Source organism: Amborella trichopoda, chromosome 12, assembly GCF_054954075.1.
Source record: "Amborella trichopoda isolate Santa Cruz 75 chromosome 12, AtrichopodaSantaCruz75HAP2 v2.0, whole genome shotgun sequence".
Lineage (NCBI taxonomy): Eukaryota > Viridiplantae > Streptophyta > Magnoliopsida > Amborellales > Amborellaceae > Amborella > Amborella trichopoda.
Window position 1 is genome coordinate 30,215,208 of NC_142347.1, and position 16,464 is coordinate 30,231,671.

Consider the following 16,464-nt stretch of genomic DNA (forward strand, 5'->3'; position numbering starts at 1 on the left):
GGACTTGGACGGAAAATTGACTAATCTAGGTGTGTCGTGTGGCCCGAATAGCCATGTGATGTGTAGCCCATGTGCCACACATGATGAGTCATGCCTAGGGGTATTGTGGTTATTTTGGTCAATAACCCCTCAAGGCCATATCTTTCAAATAGAAAGTCCGATTGAGTGATTCTTGGATTGCTGGAAAGCTCCTGAGGTTTACTACATCTTGGGATGAGTTTCGAATTTTTTTTATACAGTTGAATTTGGTCTAAGTTTACTATAATTTATTAGGATTTGTGTGGTCCTTAGGATTCAAAATCGGAATTTCTAAGAATTCCCTTAGGCATAATTTTGAGGAGTTGTATCAAGTTTTTGACATGTTTTTAGATCTACTTAATTTGCATATAACCATGGCTAAACATGAAATTTTGAGTCATAGTAAGGTTTTCTACATCAAATCAAGGGCCCTCAAATCTACATATTCTTCCAAAGTTTAAAGGTGCACCTTCCTTGTACGGTACAAGGTGCACAACTTGCACAAATCTTACGCTTTAAATCTACTTAATTTGCATATAACTATGGCTAAACATGAAATTTTGAGAAATAGTAAGGTTTTCTACATCAAATCAAGGGCCCTCAAATCTACATATTCTTCCAAAGTTTAATAGCGCAACTTCCGTGTACGGTACAGGGTGCACAACTTGCACAAATCTTACGCTTCAAAACAACCGGATTGTCTATAAAGAGACCGTTTATCTTTTGTACATGGAAGGTACAATTATTTTTGTCTCTTAAATTTTAATTTGGGTAATTGTAAAAATGTCATTGAACAAACACAAAGTTTAAAAAATATATATATTTTTTGAACTTCGTAACTCACCCAAGCCATCCAATTTGACATCTAATGAGTGAGAATGATTGTGACCTCCATATAAAAAAAATAAATGATCTCTTTCTAGACAATCTCATAAAGTAACATCCAAATTGCTGGTCTCTTGACTGTATATTTCTTCCGCAGTAAATGGTAGCCAACATTTTGAAATAGCCAATATTTTGAGAAAAGTACGACCCACCTGTCGTGTGCGGAAGCACTAAACCCAATGAGTTGATTTTTTGACAAATAAAGTATGAAAAATAAAACATGAAAAGCACACCATAAGAACGTGAAGGTTATGTAGTTCACCCCATGAGGGCTGCATCAACGGCCATTGCAAATGGAAATCTACTATACCAGTGAAAGTTACATAAAAGATTTTGGAATAAACATCGACAAAAATCCAAGTCAAGCAAACCCTTTTAAATTACTCTCCTTTCATTATCTTTACTTCTGGTAACTATTACCGACAACACCAAATAGAGATAGGAGAGGCGAGAGCAACGAAAAACTGACTTTCTCTCTAACTAAAAAGATAAACAACCCAAAATCTCTATGGGAACCGCTTCTCTACAATAAACAAAGACACACTAATTATTTGCACTTTCATCCCATATATATAAGATTAGGAGTCCACCCATATATATACGATTAGAAGTCCATAATAAATAAGAAATTTCGTATTGATGCTATATATATATCTTAGAACCTTGAAATAAATCCAAAAGTCATAATGTTTTTTTTATTTCTATTTCCTTTAGTAAACTTATCAATATAAATCTCACTCCCACAAGATATGAGAATATCTCAATCTCACATAATAGGAGAATATCTCAACCAATCCTAGAGAATTTTGTCGGTGATTTTGGATAGCACCAAATCCAACATCACCATGCTGAATTGGACCTTATCTACTGTTGCCGAGTCATGAATCAATGATCAATGGTTAGCTCATTGTGCTTCAAACCATGTGTAGCATATGCATAATTGGTCAAGTATTTTTAAAACCACTACTCTATTGGTCCATATCCCATTTAACCAAACGTTTGCTAACATTAATTACATTAAATACTAATATACAAAAAGTTTTGATGTCGGGATTGGAGAATCCCTTAATTCCTTTGACTCTCTCTCCAAAAGACGAGGTCATCGGTCTTTTTTATAATACCCAATAACCCACCTTTTCACTCTCGGGAGTCCCCAACAACCCTCTTCGCTTCGACTCGTGACCATTGAACACTCGTCATATAGTACATGCGCAGGTAGTATAGAGCAATGGTCCAAAGCAACGGTTGAATCATAGTTTAATGCAACAGTTGTATTATAATATAATGCACCGATACTTTTAGAAAACTATGTTTTTGGTATTTGTATGACTCCAAATTTTACACATACACTCTCTTTATCTCAATAATCAATCCCTTACCCTAAAAAAAAAATCCAATTTAAACCTTAGATATGGTCAAAATGAGTCCTCAAAAAATGAATCTAATCCATTCATTTTGTGAATTTCAAAGTCTTAGCCTTTATAAATTCAAAATCATTTTTTTCATTTTAACATTGTTCATCTAATGATAATAAAGCCATCCAAAAAAAATGGAAATAAAAAAATCTTTCTAAGGCCTAGATCTAAGCATCACACCAAAACGAATGGCCTATGTTAATTGGGCTAAAAAAATACTTTTTAGGTTATGTTTTCAATTTTTTCTTTTTTTGTGATTGTTCATTAGAATGAAAAGAGTGTATATTTCAAAATTTGGATCAAACAAATGGCCATAAGATGGTTTTTTAAAGTTGTTGAATCATATTACTATACAACGGTTACATGAAATCATTGATCAGTAGTATAAAGAATGAAAAATAAGAGTATTAGTTATTCATTTCTTCCATCTTGTGCTAAGGAGAAGCTTTGTTTTGGGATTTAAGCAGGTTTCCTCTCCAAAATGAAGCACTTCTCTCTCTTTCTCGTCGTTCTCTTCCTGTCTTCAACCGTTGTTTTCAAGACTGCACAAAGTAGATCAGTTCCAGGTATCTCTTTTGCAAAGAATTATGAAGCCCAAACTAGATCAATTCAGGGTATCTCTTTTGCAGAGAATTATGAATATGAGGAGCAAGCAAGTACGAGAGAGCTGGAGAGGCCAGGAGGTTTGGCTCTGCCCACACCATCAGGATCTCCGGGCAAGCACAAATCGGAATTGGGCATTCAGCTGCCTGGGCAATCTGTATTTTGAGAAAGAGTAACAATTTTCATTCAATAACACAACAATTACAGAAATGCACAGTTTCAAAGAACTGGCAAATATACATCGGTAACTACACATGTTGCCTGGCCAATATCGACCGCGATTTTTTACTTCACGTTAAGGATATAGAGAGGATTAACTGAAATGCAGCCGAATGGACTCACTCGTTCTAACACCCAAGGGAGAGAGACTGATTTTCTATGCTTTTTGAGTAAGGTTAAAAGACCAGTGCTTCTCAGGAGTGCTTGTAGAATCCTTTTTCTAATGATAAATGAATGATTGTACAGTCCATTACCTTACAATCCTTTGCCCTTTTATTCATGTGACCTTTTATTGGTATTTCCTTGTACTAATAATTGAAGTTCATTTTAGAGTGATTTACATATGGATCCTAAAAAAAGAAAAATACAAAATCCTCCATTTATAGGCAAAAATTATAAAGAAGGTCGATAATCCGTTTTTTTTTTTCAAAATTGATATTCTATCAAAAGATAAAATCCTCGATCTGATTTTTAATTTTTTTTTTTTTTTTTCGTTAGTAGGGCAATGCCCCAATATTTAGGATAATATCCTACTAACGAAAAAACTAAAAAAATAAAATAAAATTTGGACCGAGGATATTCTCAAACCAAGAGGTAATTTGTGATAAAATTAAAAAAAGTGAGTTGGCCTACTTTCTTTGTAATTTATACCTATAAATAGAACATTTCGTATTTTTGAAAAAAATTTAAGATCCATACATAAATCACTCTTTATTTTATTATTAAGTTGTTAAGGGAGCGAGGGAAAATCCAACACGGACATACTATTAACAACTCTACATAGAAAAGAGAACAAGTAAGAGGGTGCCAATTATATGTCTGACTACTCTTCTTTCCTTCTGACCTACATTTGTTTCCGTCCCTTTCTTTTTCTTTATCTTATCTCTCATCCCTGAAATCCCATTACTTTATGAATTTCTTACATTCGGTACATAATCAGTGACAAATTTGCCAAAAAATGGAAAAAATATATAACAAAAGTTTGCCTATTATGTGTCTACCACCCTCTCCTATCAATGGGCACGTTTGTTTCACGGGAAAGAATTCTATGTTGGATGATTATCTTCTATGTTTGCCTCCAGAGAAAGTGCTGGTCATATAGTAGCTGGAAAAGTACTTTTCCGGCTTTTTCCAGTGGTCCAGATGTTTTTGTGAGAAAGCGGTTGCATACTTGTTCATGTGTGCAAGTGCTTTTTCATGTTGATGGAAAAGCTCCTCAGTACACCGTTTTCAAGGCTACTCTTCTTTTTCATTTTGTGCCGCAAGACATTTTTGGATAAAAATTAAGACATTTTGGATAAAAATTAAAACATGGCTCTTTATAGTGATGATAAATGGAAATAATTTTGGAGATTTTTTTTTTTTTTTGGCTAATTCAGTGGGAAAGACCTGCCCCAAACCGTTTTTTCAAGTAGATTAGAAGTTAGCTCTTTGAAAGTGTTAGTGGGGTGATGTTATTGATGGGTATGAAAACTACAACATGGCGACTATTCGGATTTCAAAAAGCACAGTGCATTGGATTTTCTTTTGTTAAGAATTAAGGGAGAGAAAGATGCATATGGGCAAAGAGGGGCAAGATTTCCATGTTTTCCCTACAGCATAGAAGTTCTATCCTCTCCCTTATCCAACCGTCCATTCTGAATGAAGGGCTAAGATTGTCTCAATCACAATGTCACGTCTCTAAACTATTTTATTTTTAATTTTGTTTATAAACTATTTTGACACCAAATTTTGGATGTCCATTCCTCTACTAAACATGCACTAGCGAAAAATATAAAAAAATATTTTCAATAAAATAAAATGACCAAAATACCCTTGAAAGATTCAAGGGGTATTTTGGTCATTATATTTTATCAAACAATTATTTTAAATATTTTGTATAAGTGTGCCCAATGAGAAGATGGCATGTACCAAATTTCATATTCATACAATTTGTATAAAAGAAAACTAAAAATAAAATACTTTGAGACGTCGGATCTAAGATCAAACGGTGAGTGGTTCTCTTGATCAAAATTGGACGGCTAGATGGTAGGGGGATGACAGAACTTCTATGTTGTTGGGGAACCATAGAACCTTTCCCAATATAGAAAGAGAAAAGAAAAGACATAGAGAATGATGGTTCACGTTGCATAAGATACAAGTTTTTCTCTTAGAAAGAAGAGAGCTTCTTATGGAGAGAAACATTGTGATGGTACCATCTTTTAGACTCCTGAATATTGAATGACTTGTTTCTTATAGAAAAGCAGTTCTCATTGAGATTTTGGGTCGTTACCTTTTTAATTAAACAGAAAGGCAGTTTCTCGTTGCTCTCGTGTTTTTTATAGAGAAGCGGTTCCCAATGAGATTTTAGGTGGTTTTCCCTTTTAGTTAGTGAGAATGTCACTTTCTCAGTCTTGCTGCATCTTTATCTGGTATTATTGGTAATGGTTGCCCGAAGTAAAGAGAAGGAAGAGAGAGTGGTTTAAAAGGGTTTGCTCGACTTGGGTTTTTGTTGAGGTTTATTTCAAAAAATTTAAGGTAACTTTCATTGGTCTAGTGGATTTCAGTTTGGTGTGCCCGTTTATGTAGCCATTTTGGGTGAATCACGTAAATATTTGTGTTCTTGTGAATGTGTTTTATGTTTTATTTCTCATACTTTATTTGCCAAAAAATAAACCCATCGGGTTTAGAGCTTTCGCGCACAACACTGAACCCACCTTCTCTCTATGAAATAAGGCCCTATACAAAATTAATTAAATTGCTGTAGAGGATAAAAACCTAAGATTTGGAAAAAAATAATAAGAAAGAAAAATAATATAGAAAAAGAAAAGTAAAGAGACAATGATTTACGTGGTTCGACAAATGATAAAGTTCTTTTCTACAAATGATAAAGTTCTCTTCTACTAATCAAAATAGCATCATACAACCATAGAGAATTCAAGGGATTATGGAACTAACCATTTCTCTCTTACACTTTATTTTTCTCCTCTTAAATAAACTTATATATATCAAGAGAAAAACCATATCGAGACCCACGTGGCCCATATGTTTTCTTCTCCCATTCTCTATAAAAATTAGACAATTTTTCTAAATCAATGGGATTCAGTTTCCCACAACATATGTCTTTTATTTGGCATCAAAACTAGCTCACCTAAAGGGCTTGTGTTAAGATTTTATCTCCGCTACGAAATAGGAGATGAGAGTTAAAGGAATCACGTATTCCCTTTCTAAAGCATGGTTTCATGCCAACAATTGGAACCCACATAATACTTATATTATTTAAAAAAGGAAAACGTTTATATAAGGTTCCAGCCTTAAAATGTAGAACTATAGATGCACCTCAAAAACAGATCGAATCGAAAAAATTTATTTTAATGTTGAAATCTAATTGATCATCTCGATATTGAGATGTATGAATATAAAAAAACAAAAATATTTTAAGTCCAAGAAATAATGTATCTTGCAACACATTATCTAGACCGTCTATTTTCAAGATTATCATATGTTTATAGATTTATTTGATTTTAACTATTTTTGAAGTTTAAAATTTTATAATCAAATATGAAAATAGATTTTGAAGTAATCCTAAAAAAAATTTATGCAAAAATTATATATTATAGTAAAATTTAGAGGTAAGTCTAAATTGAATTATTTAATGTTGCAACCTTATAGAAGCCCCCCCTTTAAAAAATGACTAAAATCTGATACAGTTGGATCGGATATTCCTGGTGCGAACTCCCACCCACCAAAAAGATCCGGAGCAGCTATTCTGAATCCATATCATCGGCAATAGAACCCTGTTAACGTGCATTCAATAAGTTGGCCATTTCGAACGCTAACAATTTGCCAACTGGACCTTAGTGAGAGCCGCATAATAATGCCCGAAGGTTCTACCAAAATTAAATCAATTTTTCTAAGAAATTTTCTTCTCCCATGGAAATATACTATCCATTTACTCTCTTAGACAAAACACATACTAGGTATATTATTTGCGTCTCAAATTTTGGGGATGTAATATTTACAACATAGATTAATGTCAATAAAAATAAGGACTCGGTTAGCACGTGGCCAAGACCTCACACATGTAGAAATACGGGGCTTGGCAATAAATATATTTTTCAAATATAAGTTGTTTCTAATTTTTAAAGAATATATAATCTTTAACATGAAGATCATAAATTTAAAAAAATAAATAATTTTTGAAAACTAGAAATAATAATTATAATAAAAAACATTTGGACAATTAGTTACAATTGTTTTTAGATGGACCACCTATTTGCATCCATCTTAAAGATGAATGCTTTCTACCTCTGGACCGCATATTGTACAAATGTGGTCCAGCCTGTATGAAACAATTGTTCTAAAAATAAAATCTAAAATATACTAAAAAGGTTCAAACGCCTCAGGATTCAATAGAGGCCGTCCAAATTTTGAATGGCTAGATCTAAGTGTCACAAAACTCAAAATTAAAACTTTTTTCTTTTGAAAATAATCATCTTGTAATCCCTGTGTGATTCCCAAAATTTTAGAAAAAAATCTTCTTAATCAGTTTTTTAGTGAGGAACTAGGTGCACAGTGTACTACTACTGCAGGAGCATAATATATGTGCTTATCGTTTTTAGTTATAGTTTCCAAGAAATGCTGCTTATCTAACATGATAGATGGGCTGTAAAATCCCACACCCAACAACATGATCGGAATCCATGGTGAGCTCACGTGAGATTAAAAACATAAATAACTAATCAGGTTACCGAGAGAGAACAAAAACAAAACCAGTTAGAAAGGAAGGGGAGGGGTCGAAGGTGGCAGTTGGGATGAGCTAAAACAAAAAAGACGAGAGGAGTTAGGAAGTCGTAATTTTAAAATAATTACATCCAACAACGTGTATGTATAGCTTGGTAGCAAATACATCTAGAACCCTCATTCTTCTCACTATAACTATCTACTAACCTATCGATCAACTGCATCAAATCACCTCTCTCTCCCTCTCTCTCACTCTGATTAATAGTTGCACCTAAATAAAATAAGCATGGGTTACAGTAAATGCAACTCCAAAGAATTCGCTTTGCTTTTTTATGTAGCAATGGCATGTGCAGCTGCAGCAGTTACCAATTCTTCTTCAGCTAGAGAGTTTAATGTCATGCAATAGGGTGCCATTGCTGATGGCGCCACGGACAACAGCAAGGAAGGTAAACGTTAAAGAGCCTTACAACACTTAATTTATAGTGCACAAGAAATTATGCACTGAGAATTTTGAATGTTTCTCATGGTAATTGAAATTATGCACTCATTGAAATTCAGTTCCATAACAAATGGGGAGATAAGAGGCATAAGTTCAGTGGATAGCAAGCTCTTTCAAATCCTATTGTTTCGCTGCAAAAATATGAAAGTCCAGTCCATCAAAATCTCAGCACCAGGTGACAGCCCCAATACTGATGGAATCCATATCGGCTCTTCATCTAATATCTCGATCTCGCAATCTCGCATTGGAACTGGTGACGATTGCATCTCCATTGGTCCTGGCACCGCCCAAGTAACCGTGAGAGACGTGTTTTCTGGACCAGGACATGGCATTAGATGAACTATAGCATTTTGTTCTTAGTATTTTTCTTCCAAGGATTACATGGGTTTACGAAATCATTTGAGCCTTATAAAATGAAAACTAAATTGATCCTCATGGGTGCATCTTTTTATAATTCAGTGTTGGAAGCTTGGGCAAGTTCCCCAAGGAGGAGGATGTGCAAGGGATACATGTGGAGAATTGCACCATCTCAGATACCACCACTGGTTTGAGGATCAAGACTTGGGCAGACTCAGCCAGCAGCTCTGCCTCCAATTTCACATATGAAGATATCGTGATGAACAATGTGGCCAACCCCATCATCATAGATCAACAATATTGCCCATACTCTTCTTGCCCACAGAAGGTACATTAAAGAGTACCATTTCTTCCTTCAAGACACAAGCACACTAGCATTCAGAGAGAGAGTGCTCGTGTCATCCATGGAGTTCAATACATTGAGATACACTGAAGAACTGATTTTCAACACAACCTTCTCTTTGTGTTTTTGCAGGATCCTTCTCCAGTCAAGATCAGTGATATAAGTTTCAAGAACATTAGAGGAACCACTTCTTCAAAAGTTGCAGTGAATCTCTTGTGCAGCGAGGCTTTCCTAAGCCAAAATGTCAAGCTCGATGATATAAAATTGGAGTACAACGAACAGGGGAGACCTTCGACCGCCTCGTGTACCAATGTGAAGGGGGTCTCTGCTGGAGTACAAGCGCCACCAACTTGCCTGTAGAATCCATCTTCTCCCTCTTTCTGAGTTCTCATCATTGGTGTTTATGATGCTCCATTGTCTTCATCAGCTTGATGGCTTCCCTTACGTGGGGCAGTGGCATGTACACATGATGACATGTATGATCAAAATTGATTGTTTTTATGCAGTGAAAAATTGTTTCTAGCTTCCTGCTCAGATTCTTGAAAATGAAATAATATACAATGTGAATTTACAAATTGATTGTTTTTATGCACTGAGTTTCTTTGTTTTCACCAAATTCAACAGCTGCTTTTGAAATGCTCTTTTACTCATCCAAAATTCTCTACCAAATTGGATGGGGCAACACTCAAACACAGTTACCTAATAACAGAGGAAGCAGCAAGAGATGGATAATGATAGACCAGCAGGGCCGCAAGATCTTAGCAAATGCTTAGTAGGCCAAGGGTTAAAAATCAATGAATTTCATTTCATTAGGAAATTTTTGGATACAGTGACTATTCCGACTTTATAAAACCACAAGGAAATGGAGCATAACCAATATCATATTGTTCGCTAAATGAACGAATTAGAATGCCATATAAAACCATAAAAATTCTCTAATCCTAGAAGCAACAAGATCATTTTTAGTATTGATATACATAGTTGCACTCTTAAATCAAAAGTAGGCCATGGTACAGCTTACCAACTTCAACTATTCACTTAGGGCCCGTTTCGAGAAGAGGAAATTAGGAATCCAGGATATTTGAAATTCAAGGAAATCTATGGACTTTCAATATTAGGGATTTTTGTCATGGATTCCTCAAATCTCTTGTTTGGATGAACTATACAAAATTCATGGAATCTTTGCAATCATTTCCATGTCTATTGTTTGCTAACAAAACTTGATACAATTTCTCTCTCTAAAATATTTTTATACTTTCTTTCTCTAAAACTCAAAATTTGAGATAGTGTATCTATAAAATATTTGAGATAGTTTCACTCTCTAAAATTTGATATGGTTTGTTTCTCTAAAATTTAATATACTTTTTATTCAAAATTTAAAATTTGAAATTATCTATCTAAAAATTTTGAGACAATTTATCTCTCTAAAGTTTTTAGGTGCTTTAAACTCTCACTAAAATTTAATATAGTTTCTCTTTCTAAAATTTTAAGATACTCTCTGTAAAACTTAAAACTTAAGATAGACTCCCTCTTCAATAATTTTGAGATAGTTTCACTCACTAAACATTTTCAAGTAGTTTCCCTCTCTAAAATATGATATAGTTTTTCTCTTAAATTTTAAGATACTTTCTCTTTCTAAAAGCTAAAATTTCAGATAATTTCTCTCTTAAAATTTTGCTATAGTTCCTTTTTCTAAAAAGGTTTATGTACTTTCTCTCTCTAAAATTTAATATAGTTACTCTATTAAATTTTAAGATGTTTTTGCTCTCTAAAACTTCAATCCTGAGATAGTTTCTCTCTCTAAAATTTTGAAATAGTTTCTCTCTTTAAAATTTGATATAATGCCTCTCTAAACTTTGATATATTTTCTTTCTCTAAAGTTTAAAATTTGAGATATTTTCTCTCTCTAAAACTTTAATTTTGATATAGTTTCTCTCTATATAATTTTTTGAGATTGTTTCTCACTCTAAATATTTCATGTATTTTCTCCATTTAAAATTTGATATAGTTTATCTTTCTGAAAATTTAATATACATTCTCTCTCTTAAACATAAATTTTGCGACAGTTTCTCTCTCAAATTTTGATATTGTTTCTATGTCTAAAAAATTTTAGGTTGTTTCTCTCTCTAAAATTTTATATAATTTCTATTTCTAAAATTTTAATACATTTTTTGTTTCTAAAATTCAAAATTCAAGATAGTTTCTCTTTAATACTCAAAATTCAAGATCGTTTCTCTCTCTAAAACATTTTTGACCATTTCTCTTTCTAAAATTTATAATAGTTTCTCTCTAAAAGGTTAATAATATTTTCTCTCTCTACAATTTTAAGAATACTTTCTCTCTTTAAAACTTAAGATTTGATATAGTTTCTCTCTCTAAATTTTTTTGAAATAGTTTCTATTTCTAAAACTTTTTAGGTACTCTCTCTAAAATTTGATATAGTTTCTTTCTCTAAAAATTAAAAAATGAGATTGTTTCTCTCTCTAAAAATTTTGAAATAATTTCTCTCTCTAAAAAATTGATATTATTTCCCTCTCTAAAAATTTGCACATACTTTCTCTCTCTAAAATGTGATAGTTTCTCCCTAAAACGTAGAATTTGAGATAGTTTATCTCTCTAAAATTTTAAGATAGTTTATCTCTCTAAAAAAATTTGATACTTTCTCTCTCAAAATTTTTAACATATTTTCTCTTTCTCTAAAAGTTAAAATTTGAGATAATTTTTTTCTCTAAAATTTTGAGATAGTTCATCTCTTTAAAAAAATTTGTTACTTTCTCTCTCTAAAATTTTAACATACTTTCTCTCTCTAAAATTTTAACATACTTTCTTTTTCTAAAAGTTTGCCGACAAGTTTTGATTTTACCCCAACTCTAATGATATGAGTGAAGTCGGGAGATAACTGTAAATAACAAGGTGGGTCGCACCCCCCAAATTGTTATAGGGTACCATACATTAGGTCCTCCAATGGTAATGTAATACCCTCTCGCCTAAAAGCGAAAGGAGAAGGCCGTGTCTTGCATGGCCTCGGCCTACCAAAACCCCAAATCACGATGGGGATCGGGTATGTGAGTGAGGACACTATGAAATGGGACCTCCATTTGTTATTGTCCTCCCTCCCGAATGAGGGTAAAAGTTTCAATTTGCAGGATTTGTTTAACCTGATCGATGTGACTTCTATTTCGTGAGTAAATGATTATGTTTATGTTTCTATTTCTGTTTATGATTTTGATTCTATTTCTGTCTATTGGAATTAAGTTTCTGTATGATTGTCTGACTGTGACTGTGATAGGCATCAATGTAACTGCCATTTCGAGAAACATTAGATGTTCTGACTTTTGAACAATACTCATTTTATGTTGTTAACGTACATATTCAAGGGTACGACTTTAAGGATAAATTTTGAAGGTGCATTGCAACCTTATACAAACCATACCCTCTTTTTAAATGTCAATTCCGACATATGTCAATTCCGAGGTCACACGCCAATATTCAAAAAGAAAAATTTCAATCTCATTGGCAGGTGTATTCTTGTGACCTATGGGTCTGTTTGCGAGCATGGATATCAAATATCTTGGATATTGTCAAAATCGACCATTTGGATTGTTTAATGACTAGGATACTTAAAATCAGGAAAATCAAAATCATGGAAATATGACCTACTTTTCCATGATTTCATTTCCACACCAAAACCAGTTTTTTTGCATTTCCAAGGCCCATAGATTTCACTCATTGGCTCCCTCGACCCGAAACATAGGGAGTATTTGGTAGGTATGAAAATTTTAGAGAGAAAAAGTATCTAAATTTTCTAAAGAGTGCGATTATCTCCAAATTTTTAGAGAAAAAAACTATCTCAAATTTTAAATTTAAATTTACCTACCCAAATAAAACATAAAAATACTATTAGGCAATTATCTCACGGGGTTATTTTATTATATAATTAATAATTAATTAATTAATTAATGGAGTTAAATATTATTTTAGAGAATATTTTAAGAGAGAAAAATAACACTAACTCATATCACTTTAGAATTTAATTCTACATTGACAACCAAATCTTTTATTTTATTTATTTTAATTTATTTGTATTATAAATTATGTAATATACTATTTTTTCTTACAGTTGTCAATAATACATTTTGAATTACATGATCTTATAAGATATTTTGGATTTATTATTATTTGTATAATAAAATAACCAACAATTTCAATTTTAGCATATAATATTGTAGTTTGTTAGGTTGTAATAATTTTGGATTATAGTTAGTCAGGTTGCAATAATTTGGGGTCTTTTATTTTATTTTTAACTGATTAGAGCTCTCTACCAATTCGATATTTTGGTGGCCATTTTTCTATCGATTTAAACCATTCTTTATTGTCGTACATGTATGATTTATACTTCATCCATTATAATTCTATAATTTTTCTTCTGTTTGATGTAAATTTAATGGTTAACATAAGTTCATACAGAGAAATAACATCTCAAGATTCGCATATTATGAATAAAATGAAAGTTAATATGGTAGTATTGTCACGACCCCACCCCCTAACCCCTACCGTACCTTACTGGAGAGTGACAGAGTGCAGGATCACGACCGTTCATACAGAGAAATAACATCTCAAGATTTGCATATTATGAATAAAATGAAAGTTAATATGGTAGTATTGTCACGACCCCACCCCCTAACCCCTACCGTACCTTACCGGAGAGTGACAGAGTGCAGGATCACGACCGGAGGTCGTGAACGTCACTCAGGTGGGTGTGGCTTAACGCATAAAAACACAGAACCATGAGCAACCCACAAAAGTAAAACTAAAATCTACACATAAGGACATATATCATTCTAAAATAACATCCATTCCACTAGATATCCAAAAGTTCTTACAATTTTCTTCAAGGCACTAATGGTCCAAAAATACAAAGTACAAAGTAACCATCATATCAGTAAGACCACCAAAACATACTATAGAAAGCTTCGAAAGACGACTCTTCAGACTTCAAACTTCAACCACCCGAGCACAACACAGCTACTCGCCTCCAATTCAGAGACTAACACTTTCTCTCTACAATCATGCAAATAAGATGGAATGAGCTAACAGTCCAATAAGTAGATATACACAATTGATCCCAACTATTTTAACAGTCGTAACAGTAAGCAGTGTACACTTAATCACTGAATATCAAGGGGAAGCTCTCTACAATGCCTTTCAGTATTCTAACAATATAATAAGAAAATCAGTTCAATACATAGAGTATAAGTCATATATCACTTTACTTGAGGCAGAACAATAAGGTTAACAGATCACAATTATAGAAACTAGAGAGACCTACTCCTGAAGTAGAAGTTCCATTGCTCAGGCTAAGTCCATCCTACCACCTGAAACCTCTACCCTCATTCAAGAGTGAGGACAATGACAAGTGGGTGTCCCACTTCGTAATGCCCTCACATACACACACACACATCCCCAGTGCGCTTTGGGGTATTTGATAAGTAGAGGCCTTGCAAGACACGACCCTCTCATGTGCCCTTCTGAAGAGATAGCGTTCCACTACCATTGAGTAACCCAATGCATAATGCCAAAACAATTTAGGGGGGAGCGACCCACCTTGTTATCCAGTTCCATCTCCCTACCCCAGTCCTATCATTGGGGTCAAGGTATAGTCAACAAATGCCGGCATTCAGTGTCCAACTAGCAATGGATGACCCATTGCATGGTGGTCAGTCTCAGAATATCACAGTATAGTATTTCCACAGTATGTCACAAAAAAACAGTCCCCACTACTAATGGGTGGTCCATTGCATAGTGATCAGTCACAAAATGGCTTACAGTATCAGTGTTTCAATAGTATAGTAGTACCCTCTACCAATGAGTGGTCCATTGCGTAGTAATCAGTATCGTATTATCATGCTTCCAGTGTCGCAGTATAGTAGCAGTATCACAATAACATTGGCAGTATCACAGTAACAGTGGCAGTATCACAGTGGCAGTAGCAGTATTACAGTAACAGTGGTAGTACCACACCAACAGTGGCAGTATCATAGTAGTAGTGGCAGTATTACAGTAACAGTGGCAGTATCACAATAACAGTGGCAGTATCACAATAACACTAGCAGTATCACAGTACCAGTGGCAGTATCACAGTAGCATTGGCAGTATCACAGTTAAGCATTACAGCTCAATATCCTACAATTATAGGCTATGACCTGCACTCACAATTAGGGTCGTAACTTTTGATCCATTTGGAATTTAAGAACGGTTCCAAAAAAAAATTTATACTAGATACACCCCTTTCAAATGGGGGTGGTTTGAAGACAATTGGACCCCATTTGACCTCTTAGAGGTTCAAGGGAATGGGGGTTTACAACCTGTACCCTATTGTGAACCTGGAACAGCAACATACCCTGCTTCGTATCACTATAATTCTCAAACCGTGAAGTATTTTGAGACAATCTCAAAATCAAAGTTTAAGCCAAGACATATATCTTTCGAACAATGCTAATTTGAAACTATTTGGACTCCATTGGGTTGTTCAAAGGTATGTGCCAAACAAGGTGATAATTCTGAGTTTTATCAAAACTGTCAATAGTGACATATCTTCATAAAATAAAGCATAACTTTCAATCTAAGAAGAATTACAAAATAATTTCTGCATGCAGATTTTAGCCCACTCAAAGATGTTTCAAATGGATGTGGTTGGACAGGAAATGGACTTTATTTGGTTAATTAAAGTCAATGACCACAGCTGTGTCAGTGGAAAAATCCAAGAAAAATAGTCAACAGTGACCTATACATACATTTTGAAACATAACTTCATTTTTTATAAAGAATTTCGACAGTGGGTAAATATAAACATTTTGTTAGACTGGAATATCTTTCCAATGGAGGTAATTTGAGGTCAATTGGACTACGTTTGGTTATACAAAAGCCCCGGATAAGAATATATATATTCCTGAAATTTCTCAATAATACCACACATATCTCAAGAACACGTTCCATAACCTCAAGTTTATGGTGAAAAACATAGTAACAAATATTCTTTCACAATGTACACACATAAACATGAATTTTTTACGGAAGTCATGTATCATACATTTATTTCAGCATCCATTTCCATCATAAAACAAAAGTCCCAAATTTCAGTGAACAAGGCATAAGAAATCGCCACACCGCATACACTTTCATTACTCATCTCATAGCAAAAAATCCATGTATCCTTATTACTTATAATGCAATGGTGATGGATTCATTTACTTGAACAGCAAAGGTGCCTTCTCCAATCCTTCTTTCACAGCCCTCGTTTACTCCAACAATGGTTGCCTCCCACAGTAGCTTCTCCAGACTTTTGCCTTAGAGAGACAGAAGAGATGAGGGAAGAGTGAGTGGTGTGGGTGAGAGGGAAACCT

General features: G+C 33.9%; 1 protein-coding gene across 1 annotated transcript; it reads left to right on the top strand.

Moving 5' to 3' along the window:
* Nucleotides 1-8,255: 8,255 nt before the first annotated feature.
* LOC18438523 (polygalacturonase) lies at nucleotides 8,256-9,448 on the top strand. Its single transcript, XM_011626785.2, has 3 exons — nucleotides 8,256-8,692; nucleotides 8,817-9,046; nucleotides 9,194-9,448. The coding sequence occupies exons 1-3, from the start codon at nucleotides 8,377-8,379 to the stop codon at nucleotides 9,419-9,421; spliced, it is 774 nt and encodes a 257-aa protein (XP_011625087.2). The 5' UTR covers nucleotides 8,256-8,376; the 3' UTR covers nucleotides 9,422-9,448.
* Nucleotides 9,449-16,464: the final 7,016 nt, after the last annotated feature.